Below are 18,099 nucleotides of genomic sequence, written 5' to 3'. Positions count from 1 at the left end.
GCACGTCGATCTTGCATGTCGTATTAATAATCGGTTAAAATACTTCAACATTGAAATCACTGTATAGCAGAATATAATTAATCTTCTTTAATTATACGTCTGCTCATCTTAGTTTACTGTTTTCTTTTATTTATCTCCTGAATGGAATTAACATTTATTCATTGCACTATTATTGTATAATTGGCATCGATTATACAGATTCGCTATGAATTACAAATTAATATATTTTAATGGTCGACAATCAAAAAAAAAAAGATATAAAAAGATATAAGATTATAAAATGAAGTAAGGAAGAAATATTTTGTTTTTAATGGAAAATTTTCTCTATTTCGAGAACAATTTTTGATTGTATATAATTCTTCTTTGTTGGATATTTTCTTTTTAGAAATACATAATTTAAGAAAGATATGTATACGAAGGATATATACGAGAACTTAAGACGAATCACACTGTCTATTATTAATGCTATTTTTTATAATTTAATATTGATTAATTTAATTATATACATTAATGTTTTGCAATTTAAAAAAAAAATGTTAATACTACTGCTAATATCCGCACAATACGATTTAATGATTGATTTATTTAAATAAACGTGCTCTGTTGAAGGGATTCAACTTGATAAAAAAGAGTTCAACTTAATAATTAACAAAATTTGCGTCGTAATTATACTTTCACTTATTGAGATTTCATGAGTACAATTCGATCACGATCGGATAAATAATCATGATCTTTTTGCGTTCTATAAAGATAAGATGTTTAACACGAACGTTAATGACACGAGCACCACGCTGTCCGTTGTGTTTGCATTCTATCAGATAAAAATTCGCTCTCGAGTATCTGGAACTTTGACAGAAACGTCTGCTATTCATATCTATAGATTAACACGTATCAGGAAAACGTAACTTAAATTCCAAAAGACATAGAAAGGATCGGAATTTTATAGCATTAAGACAAAAATAAAAATTAATCGATTTTTCTTCATGTTTCATTCACATTATTTTATATATGCATCGCTTTGATTATATTCATTTACAATATTAATTATAGAGATCAAAATTTGTGTCTTTACAGATATGTTACAATAATAAGAATATATTACAATAATCACTGTAACAACTGTTTGTTAACACAAACATTATATGTCTTACAATATATTTTTCATCATGTTTGTGTCAAATACATTTGCAATCAATTTTTACATTAAACTTTACAATATAGTTTTTTTGCGATAAATTTCTATTTGCATTTGTTTTAAAATAAATTTTTTCGTAACTGATTTTTAAAAACTTTTAAATAAATAATTAGGTTTCATGGTAATTTTGAATTTTTTTTTCTAGTTTCTTTTTATAAAAAACTTTTTGAAAAGGTTCTTTTTACAGGGTTTAACTATTTTACAATTTCTTAGTGCATTTGAGACAATCATCTTAAACACAGTATATATTATTAGCAGTGTATGTAATTTTTTTCTAAACTGCATATCATATTACGTATGTAATATGCATGTAACAGTATTTTAATTATTGCTCTAAGTTTAATCTAAATAGAAAGGAAAAATTTGTTCTTATAAATAACAAGTGAGTGAAAATTTATTTTACAGGTCTAACTTACTGATCAGACCTTTCTGGTCTAACTTACAAATATACTGATGTAACACAGAGCTGAAAGACTTATTGACGGACACTTCATGACGGAACAATGATATGTACAGCTGTTCGTCGATGACAACAATAAATAAACGATTTTGTAGTCGATCGCAATTTTCGAATTTTCGGATGTACATTAAAAAATTTAATTTAATATAAATCTCGAGTCCCAATTTCGGCTTGCAGACTTGTTTTAGATCCCCCCATAAGTTACAAAAGTTTCAAGAGCGTATCAAAATTAACTTAAATTTCAAGTCTGCGTCTCGTTCTGTTCGTTGTTTTTTTTTCGTATCTGCTGTTTTACCTCTGAATCATCGTTCCACCATTGCACCTCACCCTTGCCAAATATCACGAACACCAAGTTACCCAGGAAGTAGATCGCCGCCGAGACGTAGAACACGATGTTCCACTGATACACGCTGCTCTGAAAAGCGAGAGAGATCTCTCGATAGAAACTTTCTCATTGTTCTTGAAGCAATTATAGGTAAGTTCATTAAGGATGAAGAAAATACTAATTGTAAATTCATACTTTTAAATATAAATATAGATAAATTAGAAGCGACAGAATTTTAAATAAAGAATTCCTAGAAATAAATAAACTAGATTGCTATTTGACAGATATTTTACACGCGGAAGATAGGGAACGGACTATTTACCTCTTCGGAGACGATCACGCTACATATCAGTGGCGCGATAATGGATGTAACAGTTGCGGCGCAATTGGTGATAGACATCATGGTCCCGGCGAAGTTTGGACTGAGATCAATATGATTGATTTGGAAGCCGCACAAAGAGCCAGCGTTCAGTCCTACCGCCAGAACGAGAATGACGATGGCCCAGATGTAACCGTTCTCGGGTACGGCGCTCATACACGCCAGGGCGATAGCCGGACCCCAGTGGGCTATCGAGTTGCAGACCTTTCTGACCGTACCCCTGGACGCACCCTTCTGCAATGCGTAATCGGACAACCAGCTCATGGGAACGCTCAGAATCCACATCACCAGATATGGCAGGGCGGAAATTCCGCCGCTCTGTAAAAAGAAAAGTATATTTTAATTAATTTATTTAATCTAAAGAAAAAATTATTTTGGGAAAAAAAATTAAAACAAATTATAGATGTTAATTAGTTGATATAAGTAAATTATAGAAATATAGAAAAAATATAAGATAATTAAATTGAGAGAAAACCTACACGGTCATAGCAAAAAAAAAAAAACTGAAATATGTATGTAAAATTCACATAAAAATATTAGGAACACCAAGATCTTGCTATGATCATGCGGGTCTTCTCTCAATTTAATTGTGATATACATAGACGGTCGGAATATATATTGATATATAGAAAAAATATATTTATCCTTTTTATTTATTTTGTTAAATTTTTTTGCTTACAGCATCGACTTTAAAATTCAACACGCCTGTCATGTAACTCGGTATTTCCGTCAATAGAGTCCAGTACCCCCAATTTTGGCAGGAGTGGACTACTATGAGAGCCCACATAGGCACCGAGGTGAAAATCTCCCTCCACGGTGTTTTCATCTTCTAAAAGGTACAAAATCATCCTAAATGTAAATATTTTGTATTACTTTTATTGCACTGTCTTAATGAGTTATTATATATAAATTCCAAAAATGTTTTCGACTAATAGTAATTGCAATTTTCTTTATTTTACAGAAAATTATATTGAAAAAAGAAACATATTATATATATATATATGTAACAAAATCATTAGTTAGGATTTTAATAATGATTTTTACCTGCTTGACTTCATCATTGGTTTTCGCTTCGGTTGTCCTCAAACTGTCTTCTATATACGTCCTCTCCTCCTCGGAAATGCTGCGATGATCGGACGGCGAGTCTGCTCCAAAATAAAGGAACACTAGGCTCCAAACAACCGCTAATGCACCGAATAAGTAAAAGACGCTGGGCCAACCGACGCTCGATGCAGCGAGAACTCCAGCAATCGGCATAGTGATCACCGTGCCGGCCTGGCCGCCCGCATAAGCGAATGTTCCTGAGGTATTAAATATAGATTAATTTAATTGGGAAGATATATATTACTGCAATTAATTAGATTTTAGAATTTGCTGTAAGCGAAGCAATCAATTGCTGTGCGATAGATTTGTGAAATTTATTTTTCATATCAAGTTCTACCCATTCATCGATAATATCTTTCAGAAATTTCTAGCAATACGTAAAGAAAGCAGAGAGGGAGAGAAAAACATAAAACTATATCCAAATTCTAGTAAGCTAATTTTAATAATCAAAGCAAAAAGTAACGCAAATAAATGGCATAACGTGCTCGAAAATATTAATTATTATTGATTAAAGTCTTTTTAAAGTAACTTTTTTAGTTAATCATTATTTTCCAAATTTGAACAAAAGAACATTGACGTTTAATAATTTCATAATCTTTATGTCACGTATTTAAATTATATTTTTTCACAAAACAACTTATTTACTTGATTTAATTATTAATGTATCGGGCGCAGATTCTGAATCCATTCTCACCCAGTCGTGCTCTTTCAGCGGGCGGCGCCCATTTAGATAGAAGGGTTTGAATGCAAGGTAATAGGCAAGCCTGAGTGAGACCCATGCCTACCCTGCAAACCAGGACGGCCGCCAGGCCCCAATCGGCGACGAACGGCGTTATGAATTTGAAAATCCCGCAGAACAGCATCCCGATGGCGAGGAGCTTCTGGGCGCTCCAGGCATTGGCGATATAGCCGCTCGGCACCTGCATCACCACGTAGCCCCAGAAGAACGAGCTGAGCACCAGATCCTTCTCCCTCTTTGTCCAATCGTAATCCTGACGACGTAACCAATATATGATTTTTGAATGATTTTAAACCTCAGTTTAAACCTAAGAAAAATTTAGCAGGTCAACATTATTCGATAGAAAAGTTACTACAGATTAGATTGGTATCTAAAATAATATTTAGTAACTCACATCATATCACATACATATATATATTATATATATAATAAAATTAAAGAAACGTTGTCGCGTGTAATAAAGAAAATGTATCAAAAACTAAAATTAATTATTTTATGACTTCTGTATCTGTTCGTGGCAAGAAATAATTATTTTACGATGTATATTATTTTAATTTATTTAACTTAATTGTGTGTGTGTGTACAATTATACAGTAAATGCATAATTTCGTATAGTAAAATTTGCCAGCTGTTGTGTTTAAATTTAAATGATCGTTATTAATATAAATTTTAACGATTGCTGATATGCAGTCCCGATTTTCCTTGATCTTCCAACATAAACAAGAATTCAAAGTTGATGATATGAGATAAATCCAAGCTTTATCGATCAATCTGAGAGACAATGAAACAGCGATTACAATCTGGCAATTCATTATCTCTCGATCTTTATTAGCAACCTTGTAAAAACAACGGTGGCCGTTATCTGTGAGCTCGAGATCCGTGCATTTATGCACAAGAAGTCAGGAGTGAATGTATATCGGCTTCGCTGTATATTCTACGGCCGCTGGTCGACGTAAAGAATCGCTCGATTCTCCACATCCCCACGGCGAGATTTATCTAAATACCGCGATTAATCTTGCGCGAAGAGGAAAATTTCATTGCGCACAGCCCGACCCCATGCACTTTACTCCCCCGCCGATTCCGTGGAAAATTTCCTTCCTCCGACACAAATTCCAGCTCGGGTGACGGCGTGAATTTACGGGGGCATTCTGTAAAAATCGACTTATCGCAACGTAAGCATATACAGTTACGCTCGATTGGACAAATTTAATAATTCAACAGCTTCAAATAACTTTAACTGGCTACTAACTGTACATAAAAATCTAAAAAAGCGACGGCAAATCACTGTCGCTATATCGCGAGTTCGACATTTTGAACGTAAAATTTAATATGATGTAAATTTATAAGCATTTAAAAAATATGTGAAGAATATTTTATACGAGGGATATTATTGCAAATACGCGTCATTCACATGCGAAGATCAGACGTCTTCCGACGGAGCTCGTCATGCAGAAATATAAAATTGCACACGAGATTTGTACCATTAATCTAAATCAATAAGAGGCACTGCGAATATATAAGGAAATACGAAAGGAATTTCGAGTTGTATACACAGGGTTTCCCCAAGCAACAATAATGAGTTCATCGAGTTGTCAAGTTATATAACGCAGCACGTGGTAGCATGCTCGGTACGTTTATCTGACAATCGGTGGAACGTATAATCTCGAGTGTTTCAAATTGTTCGAGCGTCAGTGCTCCAGTCACCGCATTTCAAACCAAGGTAGAAAGACATTGCAATTACGTAATTTTACCTTGATTTCTGGATTCGCGGTGCTTGCGTTCGCCATCGGCACCACGGCCACTGACATCCCAACCCTGAGACTGTACCCGATAACCATGCCCAGGAAGAGCAGCAGCACCTGCAGGTGCCTGATCCCGAACATACCTGCGAAAAGATCATCCAATTACGAACGATATCAAGACAAATTGATTAATGTTTATTTGTAGAACTTTCGAGAATTTTATCATTTATATTCAGTTATCTTAATTTGATAAAATTATTCTTGTTGTACAATCTATAGAAACCAATCTAGAGAAAATCTTTCATTGCAAAAAGTTTGAAATAAAAAATAAATTTTATTCGACGCTTATCGTTTACAAATTTAATTTATTATTGGTTTTTTGGAAAAAATTAAAAAATTTTCAGCAAACGAAGGAAAGCCGATTAATCGAGCTAAACGCGAAAGCATCGTTTTTGCTCAATATTGAAATTTAAAGTCAGTTCGGCTTAGAAATAATTGTCATCATAGTGTTAAAATTAATTTTGAATCAGGATTAATCTCAAGTGTCAAGCGGTAATTAAGTAAACGAGTTAAATAAATGACAACAAGGTTCGGATATAAATGACAAGCGGATGTAAAATTATGTATGTATGTAGCCTTGGAAAATCATAAAAAAAGCTACATAATAAAATTAAAATGTTAATTGCAGTAGTAACTGACGATATAATATATGATAAAGCATAAAAAGATGAGCTGTGATAATACCAGGAAGAAACGATGAGTTATGATAATATAATGAAGATATTTACTCATCCAATGAAAAGTGAATAATTTTTGAAAAAAAAGTGGAATTTCTTTTAGAGACATTTGATTACCGAGGAAATCGCGTGATAAATGTATAATTATTGACACATATTTTTATTGGCACGCGCAGTGGCTGCAATTTGTAATATCAGTAATCTACCTTTAATTCCGTTTTGCGATAACAGACAAGCGACAGAATACGATTAGCGTAATTGCAGGTGTTTGTATACCTGTCTCGAAAGCGAGTTTCGCTCGCATCGCGTGGCATCAGAAAAACAAATAAACCACGGTCGTATATATATTTCTGTAGGTCAATGTTCAAGAGGAAATTTCTGGCCAAACGAGGCATGTTCTGCGACGACAAGTTCATATATGTAATCTCTTCAATCGAAAATGAACATCGATTTGCATCAAGATTAATTTTTATTTAACGTATAATAATGATAAGGTATCAGCTCACGAAATTTACTTTTTAATTAATTATTTGCGTATATAAAAATTATTTGCTTTATAAATTCGATTTATTTAATTTTCGCTTACGAGAGCGTAATGATTAAAATTCCTGCTTACTCCGTTACAAAGTCATTACTAATCATCACGTAATTGTACAGGACACGTATAATTACGTAGGTATGTGCCGATGATATCTAGTTAGCATAAAAGCGAGATAATGGCACGAGGAAAGAAACGCGGATAACGCGGAAAAAATCGTACGATTTTTTCTCAGATTTTCCAGAATTACGTATGGAATTTGTTCTCTGCAAAATAGGTCATGGCACGCAGAAAAACTTAAGCAGTAAGACGTAAGCAGTAAAGAAATCAACATGTTGGATTTGTTACTACTTATGTTATGGCTTTAAATTCTCGATTGTTATTAGTCGATTCGCTTACTGCTTAAATTTTTCTGTGTGCCATGGCCAAAAAGAACAATTCCAAATTTTGATACAAAAAACCTTTATTCATTTGGTATCGCAAATTTTATAAAAATATCTGACGATGCAAAAACATGAAAAACTTCACGGAAATTTTACTGGATATCGCACATTTCACAATTTTAAAAATATAGTAAAAACAATGTTATCAACGTGAGTAAGCATTATGTTTCTTAGAAATGAGCAACATGCGATAATAGTAAAAACCAAGTCACGTGTATAAGAAAAATGTGAGCTGCCAGGCTCGGACGATAGATTAAATTTCTCATTCCATCGAAATTAGACGATAACGAGTCGATATATAGCGAATGAGATCCGATAAGACATAAGCGGGGACAATCGCACAGAGATAAGCCGCGGTGAGATTCGTAATGAGATTTATGAGAAGATACACAGATATATTAGAGAAAATACAAAATATACAAATATATATGCGTATGTTTTTTTTTCGTAACGTAACTATTACTCATTAAACTCGAGAGAAATATTGGACGGCGAAATGGATCCGTGATCCGTCGAACGGTCCCGCACTTCTGGATCAACGATCACGAATTGCAGACGGCAACTCACTCCGCGTGTGTCGATAGCGCGGTCACGATGAATCGCTTTTTATCGCGGTCGAAACGAAGCGAACTTACAACTTGCGTCCGATAATACCAGATAAAACAACGAAACGATAAATAAGAAGAGTTATCGAATACGAGCTAGGAAAACACTTTCAACATCTTTTGTGAATAATTACGGAATTTAAGAGACTCGGATTGCAACACGTGTCCCAATTATAGATTTACAAAATTGTATTTCAAGAATCTTTCACGTCTTCTTTCGCTTTATCAAATATTATTTCTTACTAATTTTTACGGCACCGTTGTTATTAACGTTCCCAATTTTTTTGAATTATTATCGATACCGTGATTTCCATTATTCTTATATTTCTATTACTCTTTACTTTTTTCGATCTTTCTGTTAACGCTTTTAATAATGCATAATAGATCGTTCACCGAAGATCCTGTATGACAAAAAATAATTCTTATTTCAAGTAACGCTCTCTCTCCGCGCGATCATACCCATCGTTTGTTCATTGTAAAAATGTTCATTTTTACATGGCAATTTTTTTTACGCTGAAAAAGATTGAGTGCATTTCGCTACGCTCTATCTCCAAGGTGATCTTGCTAAGTTTAACAACGCAATTGTACACTGTATCGTACAGGAACGATTAGGAAGCGCTTCCGCGCTTTGCTGCTGCATCTGCATTCCGGATAGCATAATTGCGATAAAAAAAAAAGGACGAATTCACGATGTTGTTCGATTTATGCAAAAGGTTGTTTCGCACGCGCGAGTAAATTAATTGTCACAATTAACTGTCACACTCGAGTGATAAGTGCTTCCATTTCCACCGTTTTTTTTTTTAACAAACTTTAGCCTTTTTTTTTGTTGAAAAAAAATTCTAAAGGCAATTTCACGCGTGTTTTTGTTCCAGCGTCCCTTCACTAATCCGATATCAACGATTTGCCTAAAAATCATCGGTCGCGACTGGCTCGACGGCACGCGGCGGAATTAATGCACTCCACACAACCGCCGCGGATACACTGGATATCTGCGCGTCGAGTCACAATTTGCAAGCCTGTCCCATTACAATATAAAAAGAAACAAGCAAAACATGTAATTAAACTCGATGGCTTTATAACTGATAAAGCTTACAAATCGTTCTTCTACGCGCAACGTGTTTTGACACTTCACGAGATCTTGAATGAAATTTTCAACGATATCTATTCCGAAGCAATCGATTCCGAGCGATATAAAATCGCAATCTAAATTCTAAATTTATAACTGACGAATTTTCACTCTTCCTCGAAGCCCTTCATTCGTTTATCTGTCAACCGATTCGAGTGCATGTCTCTTCCCTATCTTAAATCTACATTTTAATAGAAAGATAGAGATCTCTTACGTTACCTCATAGCTAGACACGTAGTTAATATATTTTTTTTTTTTCAAAAATTTGTTTATCGAGAACAATCTAGATTTATGAAATCCGATCCTCAAGATAAGCTCCATCGATTACGAATCGCAATCCGACCTTCAATCGCCGATTAATCCTCGTTCCTCGTTAAATTCGAGTATTATCCACACACAGTCACTGGCAATTTTTCTTACAGCTCTGTTGCAGGGCCGGGGACGCCGCGGTGGGCATCTTCCGCGACGCCTTCTCGACGACATCGGCGTCGTCCTCCTTTCTGATAGCCGTCATTTCGCGCGCCCGCGTCTCTCCTTGCACTTCATTAAAATCCTTATCTCGCTCGCCGTGGCAATACTTATACGGCATGCCGCCCCTTCCTTTCCTTCTCGGTTACGTTTTCACTCCCTCTCTTCGCCGTCTTCGTCATCATCGCGCCGTTATCGACGTCGTTTAATAGGTTTATCTACCTTATTTTCTTATCCTTTCGCGCGAATCGAGATATTTTCTAAAATCGCGTTGCTTCTCGGGAAAAGGTTCTTCTCGAGAGAAACGTTACTCAGCAGAGTAGAAAACAAATCTGAGTAAATAGTTTCGCGGCGAGGCGAACGCGATCTGCCTTGAGACACTTCCGGCTTTTCGAACGGGCCCGGCACTTTGCGAGCTCGTTCGTTTGCGATATTAACATAATCGCGGCCACTTCAGGTGGACATCTGAAACGAGAAACGAATCGACAAGCACGCGCGGATGATTCTTACGACTAAAAATACGTTTCCTAATTATGAGTATAAGGAGTATAATTATGAGTGAATAAGGAACCATGTGCACAAGGATTGCCCGAGAGAGACGGTAAAATTAGACGTGAGACATTTCATCTCGCTTCAATAGTAATCATATTTTAATATAAGTTTCTGCCGACATGTACAAACGTATAAAAATATTGCATTTTGCACTTTTATCATGGATCCGCTCCTCTTAACTGAAACCAAATTGTACTATTTCTATTCAGAATGAAATATATATATCCATATCTCAACGTTAAGAAAAGAAAAAAAACGTTAACGAAATGAAAAAGAGACCGCAGATAAAAGAAGCAGATCCTGTATCTTATTTCGCTACACACAAACGTCATTCCCAATGTCTTGCGTTTCTTTACGCAAAAATCTTGAGTCGAGAGAAACTGAGAACTCGCGTGTGTAACATCAAATTTATATATTATAAAATTATATCGACTATTATTTACCTATTTTATCCGTAACGCCGTCGCGATTAATTTTCCGCACAGTAAGTTGTGGCACGTTACTTGGCATCCTCGGCCAACGTTAAATGGCTACGGGGATGCAAAAAGAAAAGTCGTATGCTGCAACTTACTATGCAAAAAACATAATGGCAATGGTATTTGTAATATAAAATAGCAATTCGTAGTATGTATTTATACTAGTTGCCGACATCTCGAGCCTCGCGCAATCGTTTCGCACGTCCTCCGATTCTGGAAGCGCTCAGTCACTTCGACTTCTGCTTTTTCCTAGCCGGTTCCTTGCTGACGCCGTTCTCTTCCCTTTCCGTGCTCTTCCTCACGATCCTGGCGGAACGCCGAGTCGGCGTTTGCGGCGTCAGGCATACTGCCAAATCCGGAAGACTGCAACAATAAATTTCAATGAATGCGAAATTTACGATGATAGATAACAAAATCACCGCTTCAACTTATTTGCTATTATACAAAATTTTAATATTATTTTAATACAAATTTTAATATTATTTAATATTATTTTTAATATATAGTTTTATTATTTTTATTCCCGGAGTAAGCGTCATTATTTTTCAACTTTGCGTGGATTTTAGCGTAAGATACTTATTTTTTTAATTATTGTATTATAATACAATAGAAGTTCCTGTATTTTCTGTTCAATTTAATATTGTTTTTTCTTATGTTTTGCTATAATTTGAACAATTACAAATATTAACGATAAAATAAATGCAAAACATACAATAGGCTTAGTCTTAAACAAAGCAAGAGGAAACCGAGAGGAATTTCACGTAACAAGATAACTTATATCTAATCTCTTTTTATTGTAAAAAAAAAAAAATTCTTTCTTCACTAACTTTCAATTAATTTATTACAAATGATAGAAAATATATATTGATCTTTTTCAAGACGTATCACGTCTTGAAAATCGCACGTAATAATTCACTCAATGAAAAATAACTTCCGGGATACTTATCATGTGGCACGCAAGAACAAAAAAACAAATTCATTTCGCAGAATGCAATTTAGAAAATTATATAAATTTTTGTCACAATGCGATATGGTTACAGCGAGGACAGAGTCTGGAATCTTAAGAAGCGATAACTGCATTACTCACCTTAGTGTATCGACTTTCGACGGCGTTCCGTTCGGTGTCTTGTTCGCGTTATTGTCGTTTCTCGCGTTTGTCTCCGCATCCGACAGAGTTTTCTTCGCGTTCGTCTCCGCATCCGACGGCGTTTTGTTCGCGTTATCGTTCTTCGCGGGCGACGTCCTTTCCCGGTTCGATGCTTCCTTCGCATTGTTGTTCTTCGCGGGCGCGGTGTTCTCCTTGCGCGAGTTCGTCTGGGTGCGTTGCGACAGGGGCAACTTCTGCGACTTCTGCGACGCCTGAGTCGCGTAGGTCTTGGAAGTGAGTTGCGTGGGTGGCGCGATACTGTTGTTCTCGTAGTAACGAGCCAGCCGTAGAGTGATACTCTTGGAGCAGTTGAACGTCTTGTAGATGCCCACCAGCGAGTCCGCCAGCTCGAACATGTTCGAGCGCAGCGAGATGACGATGAACTGCGCGTTCTTCGTGCGCTCCTTGATGTAGTTACCGACGATGGAGACGTTCTTGAAGTCGAGCGCCGCGTCGATCTCGTCCATGAAGTACAGCGGCGTGGGCTTGTAATGATGGAGGGCGAAGACCAGCGCCAGCGAGCTCAGGGTCTTCTCGCCGCCGCTGAGCTTGTCGATGCTCTTCCACGACTTCTTGGGCGGGCGCACGCTGAACGTGATGCCCTCGCTCAACGGATCCAACGAGTCCACCAGCTCCAGCTCCGCGTCGCCGCCGAGCGTGATCATCTGGTACATCTCCTTCAGTTTGGCCGTGATCACGTCGAAACCCGCGCAGAATTCGTTGATCCTGCGCTTCCGGACGGAATCGTGAATGGCGCGCATCTTGTCGCGCGCCGACGTCGTCTCCTCCAGATCGGCAGCGCGACTCATGTACAGCGCGTCCTTCTCCTGATAATCCGCGATGATTTGCATGTTGGGTATCTGCTCGGGTAGCCTCTTCCTGACCTTCTGCAGATTCTGCAGCACCATCTTCGCGTCCAACTGAGCGATCTCCTCCTCCGCCAGATCCTTAAGCGGCTCCAGCGCCTCGTGGGGAATCTCGTGTAGCTTCAGATTCGTTATTTTTCGATTGACCTCGGGAATTACTTGCTGCAGCCCCTTTAAGCGCTTCTTAATTTCGCTCAATTTCTGATCCAGGTCGATCTTCATCGCCTTCATCTTGTCCTCACGCGCCTGCAGCTCGTTCAGCTCGTCCTTCAAAGTCGACGTGGCGTCATCGCGTTCCACCAGCGCCTCGTTGATTCCCTTCAACTCATCCAGAATTACTTTGGCATGTTCCTCGAGTTCGGACTTCTCCTTCCCGATGTCCCTCAGTCTCTGCTCGCAGGCGTGCACATCGCTCTCCAGCGTTTCTATGTGCTTCTCCGTTTTCTTCACGTTTCTCTCAGCAGTTTTAATAGCCACCTGCAGCCGATATATCTCCGCCTTGGCTTTTTCCGTTGACTTGGTCAGCTGCGCGATCTTCGCCTGCTGATCCCGCACCCGGCTACCGGAAATCTCGTCTATCTTCTTGTTGATACGCTTGACCTCCTTCTCTATCGAAGCGGAATTCCCCTCGACCTCGTCCAGATGCAATTTCGCCGCGTCCATCGCTTTCTGCATTTGCGCAACCTTCTTCGGGTCCGACACCGAGTTGGCGGCGGTCTTTTCCTGCGCCTTCAGCTGCGCTTGCAACAACGGCTCTTGCTCGCTCAGCGCTTTTACCTCGATACCGAATTTCTGCCTGTCGACCTTCATATCCTTCAGAGCGGTCGACAGCACGTGGACCTGTTCCTCCAGCGGTCTCTGCTTCGCTCTCAGTTTATTGCACTCCTCGAACACAGCGTCCAGCTGCGATTGTAGCCTTTCGACGTCGGCGGTCGACGGTTCGTTCCTCACCACCTTCTGGCCCATCCGGCCTCGCAATACCGTGCGCCCACCGCCGCTCATCGTGCCCGACAGCTCGATCAGTTCGCCTTTCAGCGTCACCACGCGATAACGCGCTCTACCGTAGGCGATGCGCGTCGCCTGATCCAAATCCTGCGCTACCAGAGTGTCTTGCAGACCGTAATAGAACGCCAGCAGCACCCGTTCGTCCTCCACTTTAATCAAATCGAACAGTCGGTGTACATTCTCCGGCGTTTGGATTCTGCGGCTGATCTTGTCCCGGAATCGCTGCTGTTTCTCCAGAGCTATAAATGTGGCGCGTCCTATGTCGTGCTGCCGCAGATAGGTGATGCACGCCTGCGCCGTGGCTACCGTGTCCACCACGATGTCGTCCAGTGGACCGCACGCCGTCGACACAGCGACGTCGTATTTGGCGTCAATGGCGCCCAGGTCGCCCTGTACAGAAAAATAAAAATTCGTGCAAGCTACTATTTTGAGCAAAAAATCGGCGATTTTGCTTTAATAACTAATGCGACGAGAGAAAGAAGCTCTATAATTTTCAAACGGGACTTTGGGATTTTGTAATTAGTTTGCAGAAGTTAAAAGAGAGAAAGAGAATGAAGGCGCTCGTTATATTAGACGCGACATTCGCGCGTGTTTTTCTCTCTCCACATTTTCGCTGTTTTATCTCGCATCTCGAAAAATCCCATACTCACCAGTCTGCCAAGTATTCCAGGTAGCCGACCCTCACGTTTTTCTCTCATCAATGAGTCTAAGATGCGATTCCGCGACTTGCTGGCCTGCATGGCGGAACGTTCCTGCTCAAAGTTGATTCGCATCTTCTTCAGCTGATCGGTCTTCTCGATCTCGAGTGCCTTCGCCTCGTCCAGTTCGCTCTGCGCCTGCTTCAAGCTCCGCTCGGTTGCCGGGATCTTCGTCTCGAATAATGCCAGCTGCTTTTGCCGTTCTTTGAGAGTACTCGTAGTTTTTTCCAGAGACTCCCGGAGATTTTCCAATTTCTCCTTCTCGACCTTCTCCACCGATGTATAAAGTTCCAGCTCGCACTTCGCGATGTCGTATGCCGCCTTTGCCTGATCCACGTTTTTCCTAAGAGATATCAGCTCCTGCTCCAACTCGGAGCGCTCGTTCAGCAACGGCTCAGTCTTCTCCCGTAGATTAGCCATCAGAGTCGCCAACGAAGCCTCTTCCTTTTCCTTATTGGCCGCATACGTCTCGATCAGACGCTCGCATTCTTCGATGTCTTTCGTGTTTTTCTCCGGTACTTTCAATAGGTCCTCCAGCTTGCTTTGTTCCTGTCATCAATTGTCAAATATATATATATAAAATTTGATAATAAATAAGAAACTCTTAACATTTATATGTAAATTTAATGTTATTTCGTTTTGAAGCTATTTTATTTAATTTTTGAGATAATAAAATAAAAGATTACCGTCTTAGTAGACGCCTTGTTGGCTTTCCGCCGCTTGTTCGTCTCGACCAGTTCTGCGTGCAGCGACTCATCCTGTTTGCGCACTTCGTCGAACCTCGCCGTGGCTTCGTCCTTCTGTCGTTGCAGAGCGTCCCACTTCTTGCTCTTCTCCTTGATAGTCTTGAGCTTTTCCCCCTTCTCTTTGCAAACGCTATTCATCTCGTCCATCAATGCGGCATGTTCCTTATCAAAGTTACTGTTCGTCTCCTCGCACTCGGCAAGCTCCTTTACTGTCTCGGATCTGACAGAAATATTTCATGATTTTCAAGTTATCTGAGCTGCTACAAATATCTTCAGATTAAAGTATCAAACGATATAAAACTATTTTCATATTTAACTCACCTTTTGCAATGATAAAACTGATGCTCCAGTCTGATTATTGCGTTCTCTGTCTTTAAATACTGCATTGCCTCTTGCATAGGCTCCTCCAAAGCCTCCTTCTCCTTTTGCACGACCCTAAGACGATGGAGCTTCTCCATCTTACGTTCTGTTAATTCCTCAACTTTATACGCTAATTTCTCCAAGGGTTCTTTATAGCGATTCGTGCCAATAATATCCTCCAGAAATTCCAACATTCCAGTTTCGTTTTCATTTGTAGCCTTGGGTTTCATCAACGCAATCTGCTCTACTTCACCCTAAAGAAAGCGTTTTTTTTTTTTTTTCATGCAACTTTGCATCAATTTAAAATTGAATGTAATTAATATGTTATATTGATTTTAAATTGTATTTGTTTTATAATAAACTAAATTTCTATAGGTATTTTATTATTCTTTTATTTAAGAAATAATAAAACAAAATGTATAAAAAAATATATGATTATATCAGCCCAAGAAAATTAATTGCACAAAATTTGATTTATCACGAAAATTATTTAAAAAATGACTTGAAAACAAAATCAAATAGATTACATGTTTATATAAATTTTTTTAAATCTTTCAGAGAGTTTTAGAATTGAATTTATCTCTACGTTCTATTAATAATGAAAAATTCTACACATAATTCTACCTGCAATATCAAAAAACGATTGTGATCCAAATCAACTCCATGAAACCTCAAGAGTTTGGCGATCTCTTTGAATTGTACTTTCTTCTTATTAAGCTCATAATACGATGAACTATCCTTAAATGCTGTCCTAGATATAACAAACTCGCTACCAGGAACAACCTCGTATTCCTCACCAGGCTGAAAATTAATTCAATTAAAAATTAAAGTAGCTCATTAATTGCCGATAAAAGTGGAATTATTGCACTTGAACTTATATATATATATATATATCAAACTGCATCATTATCGTTACCTTATCGACAATTCTTTGGAAATGTATAGAAACGGTGCAGCTGTTCAATTGCGGATGCTCGCTGGAATTGTGTATCAGGACAGAAATCTTCTTCGACCTGATCTTGCTGGCTCGGTAGCCGAACACAAACAACATAGAGTCTATCACATTGCTCTTGCCGCTACCGTTAGGACCCACTATCGCCGAGAAGCTCTGAAGAAAAGGAGAAATTAGCTGGAAAGATCCGCCGCGCTGGAAAAGAGAGCCGGTGTGTGTGTGTGTGTGTGTGTGTGTGTGTGTGTGTGTGTGTGTGTGTGTGTGTGTGTGTGTATGTTTACCTTTTGAAAGGGTCCGATCACGTGCGTGCCGGCGTAGCTCTTGAAGTTTTTGTTGACGATCTTGGCGATCATGAGCCTGGGCCCGTCGACCTCTTTGAAGGCCTTCAGAGGCGGCGGGATGTATATGTCGTCGTCCACCCTCTGGCCGCCCTCCTCGCCCGAGTCGTACCCGGTGTCCCGGGCGTCATCCACCACCCGGTCGACCTCCATGTCGGCCTCATCGGCGGAGGTACCCCGCCTCGCCTGGGCGTCGCTGGCCATCCGGACGGTTTTCCGCAGCACTTTCTGTATCCCGCGTTGCGCTTCGAGGTTAGCTCGACGACAACATCGCCGATCGGCCCGGCCGATCTATCGTTCTTCGAATCGCGCGCCAAGTGTGAGTTCTCTACCGCGAGGCACCGAAACGGGATTGTCCTCTGCCGCCGCGGCCCCGTCGAGACACGGCGAGCCCGCACACGCACTCGCGAATCCTTTCCCGCGCGAAGTTCGTCGACGGAGTCCCCCGACGCGGATCTCACCACTGATCACGCGGACTTCTGGAACGACGTCTGAAATCGTCCCGATCACGCTTCTCCCTGGTGCGCGACGTTCTCGCGCCGCGCGAACGCCGCGATCGAGTGCGGGCGAGAGAGCGACAGATCCCCGTTAATCACCGCGTCCCGTCGTCTCCAGCAGCGCCCGCCATCGCGTCACTCGCGCGTCACACACACAGCCGAGAAGGCGTTGCGAATTCAAAATCCCGCCTGGCCGACCCCAACGGAATCGAGCGATTGCAAACTCGGAACTGCGCGACAACGCTCGGTCGCGCGCGGAGCTCGACCGACGTGGACGAGCCCTCGGGTCGTCGCGGAGCCGCGCGCGTCTTCGAATTCCCGCGATCTCGACGCCGCGACGCGAAATCGTCCGGAGAGAGTCGCCGGGAGCGCGAGTCGAACGAGACAAAATGGCGGCAAAACGAATTCGACCGTTCGGCCACGGTAGACCACTGGAAACTTTTTTCCTTCCGTCTCGCCGCTTCGCTCGACGATTAGAATAGGCGTTTCTTAATGAAAAAAAAAAAATGGGAAAAATTGGAAAACCATTTGACGTAATTTGTCGAGCGCGGAGGGAAGGAGAAAAGGAGAAAGCACGTGCGCGCACGGAGAGCGCTTTGTC

The 18,099-nt window shown here is 40.0% G+C and overlaps 2 protein-coding genes across 5 annotated transcripts; both read right to left on the bottom strand.

Annotated features, from left to right (window-relative positions):
- Window positions 1-1,571: 1,571 nt before the first annotated feature.
- Window positions 1,572-9,943, bottom strand: LOC105452362 (putative inorganic phosphate cotransporter). 4 transcript variants are annotated; one of them, XM_011693396.1, is made up of 7 exons: window positions 9,814-9,943; window positions 5,954-6,087; window positions 4,158-4,455; window positions 3,404-3,660; window positions 3,039-3,188; window positions 2,303-2,677; window positions 1,572-2,070 (listed from the first exon to the last, which is right to left on the bottom strand). In XM_011693396.1, the coding sequence occupies exons 1-7, from the start codon at window positions 9,905-9,907 to the stop codon at window positions 1,897-1,899; spliced, it is 1,482 nt and encodes a 493-aa protein (XP_011691698.1). In that variant the 5' UTR covers window positions 9,908-9,943; the 3' UTR covers window positions 1,572-1,896. The 4 variants fall into 4 exon arrangements, with proteins under 4 accessions (XP_011691698.1, XP_011691701.1, XP_011691699.1 ...); XM_011693399.1 differs by lacking the exon at window positions 9,814-9,943 and adding an exon at window positions 9,613-9,807; XM_011693397.1 differs by lacking the exon at window positions 9,814-9,943 and adding an exon at window positions 8,868-9,592.
- Window positions 9,944-10,493: 550 nt separating this feature from the next.
- On the bottom strand, window positions 10,494-17,215 carry LOC105452361 (structural maintenance of chromosomes protein 4). Its single transcript, XM_011693395.1, has 8 exons — window positions 16,945-17,215; window positions 16,628-16,819; window positions 16,336-16,512; window positions 15,673-15,965; window positions 15,292-15,571; window positions 14,558-15,154; window positions 11,977-14,297; window positions 10,494-11,252 (listed from the first exon to the last, which is right to left on the bottom strand). Exons 1-8 carry the CDS (start codon window positions 17,203-17,205, stop codon window positions 11,117-11,119), a joined length of 4,257 nt encoding a protein of 1,418 aa, XP_011691697.1. The 5' UTR covers window positions 17,206-17,215; the 3' UTR covers window positions 10,494-11,116.
- Window positions 17,216-18,099: the final 884 nt, after the last annotated feature.

The sequence above is a fragment of the Wasmannia auropunctata genome, unplaced genomic scaffold (assembly GCF_000956235.1).
Source record: "Wasmannia auropunctata unplaced genomic scaffold, wasmannia.A_1.0 LD336033.1, whole genome shotgun sequence".
Lineage (NCBI taxonomy): Eukaryota > Metazoa > Arthropoda > Insecta > Hymenoptera > Formicidae > Wasmannia > Wasmannia auropunctata.
This window is presented reverse-complemented; position numbering and strand designations above follow the sequence as displayed.